The sequence below is a fragment of the Zingiber officinale genome, chromosome 9A (assembly GCF_018446385.1).
Source record: "Zingiber officinale cultivar Zhangliang chromosome 9A, Zo_v1.1, whole genome shotgun sequence".
Taxonomy (NCBI): Eukaryota; Viridiplantae; Streptophyta; class Magnoliopsida; order Zingiberales; family Zingiberaceae; genus Zingiber; species Zingiber officinale.
Window position 1 is genome coordinate 60,885,491 of NC_056002.1, and position 5,058 is coordinate 60,890,548.

Genomic DNA, 5,058 nt, shown 5'->3' on the forward strand with positions numbered 1-5,058 from the left:
AAAATACTTGAAGAAGTTATTTCTAACCAAAATGAATTGAAGCAAGAAATCAAGATGATTAATCAGAGAATGGATAGTTCTGAGAAACAATAGAAAATGCAAGATAGCCAAATTGCTTAGATAGCTTCATCATCCTCAAGAGCACCAGGAATATTTCTAGGAAAACATGATGTTAACCCAATGAAACATTGCAATAGAATCGAGCTTCAGAGCGGATGGACCTTAGGATATCCACAATTGACTGCTCCAAAAGGGATTGAAATTCAAGAAGAGCCCTCTCCTCTAACACTTGAACCAATTTAGATCCAAGATGTTGAGGAGAATACCAAGAAGGTTGAAGGGACTCTTCCACTCCACCAACAAAGTCAAACAATCCCTTTTCCTCAAAGACTAGCTATGACCAAAAAAGATGAAGAATTTTACATGTTTCTTGATAAAATCAAAGACATCTATGCTGAAGTCCCCTTAATTGATGCTATTCAACAAATGCCAAAGTTTGCCACGTTTCTGAAGGACATTATGTCTAATCGAAGAAAGAAAGGAGAGATCAAGACGGTAGCTTTAACTGAAGAATGCAGCGCTCTATTTGAGAAGAACACTTCCCCTAAGCTCCAAGATCCTGGAAGCTTTTACATTCCTTGCATTATAGGACCTGAATTCATAGAAAAGGCTTGTTGTGATTTGGGGAGAAGTGTTAGCCTCATATCGTATTCAATTTGTAATAAGCTATCTCTCAAAAACTTTAAACTCACTACCATGGTACTACAATTAGCTGATTATTCTTGCAGGTACCCTATCGGTATTATTGAAGATGTGCCGGTAGAAGTGGGTGGCTACATCATACCCATAGATTTTGTTGTGTTGGATATGGAGGAAGACCCAAAAATTCTAATTATACTGGGAAGACCTTTCCTTATGACAATTGGAGCTATCATTGATGTGAAAAATCATAATCTTTCTTTAGTTATCGCTAAGGAAAGGTTAGAGTATAATTTATCTAATTCTCCTAACCATATCTCTTCTTTCTTGGTAAGCATGTGCAGTAGGATAGATACTTACAAAGTTGATGAATGAAACTTCCATCCTCATGGGTGGCAGCCGGATGAAGTACATGATCTGACAAGTATTAGGAGAAGACCCCCAATTAATAATGAGAAGTTCCTCTGCCCTTCGAGGGCAAGAATGAAGGAAGAAGTAGCAACATCAACCCGAGGAGGAAAATCCATGACTCCTTACATATAATCCATGGAAATGGAAATGGGGTCGAGCTAATGACTAAACAAGCGCTTCTTGGGAGGCAATCCAAGGGTTCTTTTAGTTAGATTCATTTTTCAGTTCTCATTTTCATTTGTTAGTGTTTTTAAACCTTTGTTAATTTGTTTTCAGGTTGAGTATTGCCTCCATGAGCTACTCGTGATCATCTCATGGGCATGGGGCATTGGAGAAGTCGAAAAGGAGAAAATTTAGCAAATTCTAGACTTAAAAGAGATGGTCGTGTACCTCACATGGCCGTGTGACACAAATAGAAATAGAGTACTCAACCGTGTGGTACACAGAGGCCATGTGAGCTCACTTGAGGAGAAGATGGATAAGGCCGTGTGACTTCACATGACCATGTAAAAATTCCAGAAGAAAAGAAGAAGGTGGTCGTGTGATACACACGATCGTGTGAGCTCAACAGCAAAGGAAAGGAACTCAGTCGTGTGGTACACAAAGGCCGTGTGAGGTCAACCGAGAAGGAGTCAACACTGCCCATGTCAATTGATACAGCCATGTGGATCTGATCGAGAAGAGAAAAATAGAGCCAAGTCAATCCACACGGCCATGTGGGACATAAAGACTTAGTCGTGTCTATAAGACACGACCGTGCCTAGGCTGTGTCAGTCATACCCCTAGCCAATCTCCTTCTCTCAAACCTTTCTAATCCTTAGCCATTCTTATTCAACTTCTTAGATCTAGATCTCTTACTCATTTTCCTCCAATAACTAGTGTTGCTTGCTACTCGGAATATCGTACCGGTTCCCCTGTACAAAAATTTTGTACAAGTCCTGAACCTTTCCTAACAACCTATTGTGTTCTTTAGAAATTAAATTTGGAATCGCAAACGGAACTTAACATTATTAATTCCAAATTTAACTTATCTATTCTAAGAGGTTTAGACTTGGATCGTAAACGATGCTTAACATTATTGATCCAAATCCACCCATGTTACAAATTCAATTAAATATTTATTTCAAAGATTAGCTTCCAGGTTAAACATGGCGAGGTACTAGGCCTTCTTGGTATGGGAGCATCCACCACTTCCTAGACAAAGCCTTTCAACAAAATTCAATATTTAATCTCTTTATAGTAACCCTAGGTTTAACCAATAAGAACAATCGAATCACAAGATCGAAAAATAAAAGAAACACAAATTCGAATCATAAATCCGAAACCTAGAATCTTAAGCCTCTTGTGTTTGGTATTTCAAGATCTAAACAAAAGGATGAACTAGTTATGATGCAGAAACTAATAACTAGTTATACCTTTTGTAGTTTATAGACCTTAAGATCTTCTGTCATATTTCTCTTCTTATCTCGGATGTCGTGTGGGCGATGATCTACCGAGACGAGAATCCACCCAAGCCTCCTTCTTCTCCTTGCAAGTTTCGGCCACCAACAATCTCCTAGATATGAAGAACTTCGGCCACCAACCAAGCTCCAAGGGATGCTAGGAAACAATGCCTCCTATCTCTTCTTCTTCTCCAAGCAAAATCCGACCACCAAGATCTCTCCAAGAAGATGATGTCGCCGGCCACTTAAGAAGAAGAATAAGGGAAGAGGAAGAAGAGAGGGTTGACCACCACCAAGGAAGAGAAGAGAGGAATACTAGATGATATTGTTAGTTAGAGCCCTAGAGCCAATCATTTGATGATTGTATGGACTCATTATATCATATTCTTGTATATTAATAAAGGCATTTGTTTGGTTATTATACTTATTTGTATTAGTGCCAAATAGACTAAGTATAATAGCGTCCTTAAGTAGAAGGTTCATACCTATATCAATCGATTAGTTGAATCGATAGTGAGATGATATAGGGAACACTACTCTAAATCATTCCTAGTCGAGTATTAACATTCAGGGACAATGTTAATACAATAAGACTAGCATGTAGGTCAGCTCGATGACTTGATCTCACAAGTCATAGATATAGAGATATCAAGCTGACACATGGGTATGCATTAGAGAATGTATACTGAATGACCCGCCATGAGAAAGTATCATGGATCGTTATATGAGTGTCATACACTTTCTCATGTGGCTATTAGTATGACTATTAGTCCTTTGATCTGAAGTCACCATGGATCCCTACATAAGGAGTTATGTACTTTGGTTTCGTCAAACGTCACCCGTAATTGGGTGGACTATAAAGGCGATTACTGGGTATATAACGAATTATGCAGAGGGATGTGAGTGATGTAGATGGGATTTATCCCTCCTATATGACGAGAGCGACATCGGTATTCTTGATAGAGTTAGACCACGAAGTGCATGGCCATGCCCAAATGAGTTAACATTAGATGTTGAGCTCATTTGATCGAGTGAGTCTACTTGGAGTTCAAGATTTAGATTGATTAGAGGATGACACGGTCTATGCCTCACATTGATCAATCTAGATGTCTAGGATAGAAGGACAATGTCACATATTTTGTGAGGAGTCACAATTGGTAGTCACAAGGTGATGTTAGATCTCGACATTCTTGTAACTTGGGTAGTAATGATGTGTTGCTAGATACCGCTCATTACTTATGCTCCTAAATGGGTTTAGGGCATTGCCAACGTTACAAGAACCTATAGGGTCACACACTTAGAACAATTAGATGGAGATTAGGTTCATATGATGAACCAAGAGGACTAGATTCATTTGATGGATCCAATTGGATTAAGAGTAATCCAAATTGGGTTAATTGAGTTAGACTCAAGATGATTCAAGTATTCAATGAGTCTAATTTAGATTATGACTTATTAAATCAATTTAATTTAATGAATTAGATTCATTATATTAAGTTGGCTTGAATCAAATGGTTGGATTAGATCAACCATGGTAGAGATTGGGTCAAGTTTGACTTGACTTGAGAAGGAAGACCAAAGGTCAATTTTGACTTGACCTTTTGTCACCTCATTGGTGAGTTGGCATTAGGTGGACCAATGGTGATGTTCCACATCATCATGGTGTGCCACCTCATGGGAGTTACAACTCTTTAATGGCTCCACATTAATTGCACTTAATGTGGAAATGGGAGTTACTCATGAGAAGGTGGCCGGCCACTTGCATGAGGAGAATAATTTTCATTTTGGAAAATTATTCTATCATTCATTCCTTCTTCTTCCTCCTAGAGAGTTCTTCTTGCTCTCTCCCTCTCCTCCTTCCTTGGCCGAACCACATAGGTGCTAGCACACCTTGGTTTTTGGTCACCTCCATCTAGTGTGTCCGTGTGGATACTTCTAGAGGACCGTACGCTTGACGGTCTTGAGATCCGGACAAGCGGGATTCGCGTGGGGCGCGCATCAAGGGTAATGATCTTAACTTTAGTGTAGATCTAAAGTTTTTACAAACTCGTACAAGAAAAAGGTTTTTCGGAAAATTTTGTTTACGAATCTTTGCACGAGATCCATGGCTTTGGGTGACTCGGGGTTTTCGCGGCCCGACGAACCCAACAGTGGTATCAGAGCCACGTGCAAAGACTTGTACGAGTTCGTTTGTATTTTTATGAAAAATATACCTTCTGTGATTTTCTGTAAAAATTGAGTGTTTAGAGTTTTTATGAGTAATTTTTCCGTAGAAGCGAAGCACAAGTGTCTCGGCACTTGTAGGCTTCGGCTACCGGAAAGTTTTCTTTTAAACGGCTTCGTTTTGCCCCAAATCCGTTTGGGACAGCGGGGTCGGGTGCCATTAGATCGTAAAGGAGCAACTCACGATGGTTAGATCGTGGGTAGGGGCATTGCCCCTAACCCCGCAAGGGAATTTGCTTCGCGATTGCACCCGAAATCGCTAAAAACAAACCCGCCGGGAAGA

The 5,058-nt window shown here is 39.8% G+C and overlaps 1 protein-coding gene across 1 annotated transcript; it reads left to right on the plus strand.

The window, feature by feature from the left end:
• The first annotated feature begins 396 nt into the window (after positions 1-396).
• Positions 397-1,417, plus strand: LOC122019229. Its single transcript, XM_042576717.1, has 3 exons — positions 397-707; positions 789-980; positions 1,387-1,417. The coding sequence occupies exons 1-3, from the start codon at positions 397-399 to the stop codon at positions 1,415-1,417; spliced, it is 534 nt and encodes a 177-aa protein (XP_042432651.1).
• Positions 1,418-5,058: the final 3,641 nt, after the last annotated feature.

What these genes read in the sequence shown, in the direction of transcription:
- LOC122019229 (XM_042576717.1), top strand. Translation starts at nt 397, where the DNA reads ATGACCAAAAAAGATGAAGAATTTTACATGTTTCTTGATAAAATCAAA. An exon ending in AGAAGTGTTAGCCTCATATC is followed by an intron (nt 708 to 788) that starts GTATTCAATTTG and finishes TTATTCTTGCAG; the next exon opens with GTACCCTATCGGTATTATTG. An exon ending in TTAGTTATCGCTAAGGAAAG is followed by an intron (nt 981 to 1,386) that starts GTTAGAGTATAA and finishes ATTTGTTTTCAG; the next exon opens with GTTGAGTATTGCCTCCATGA.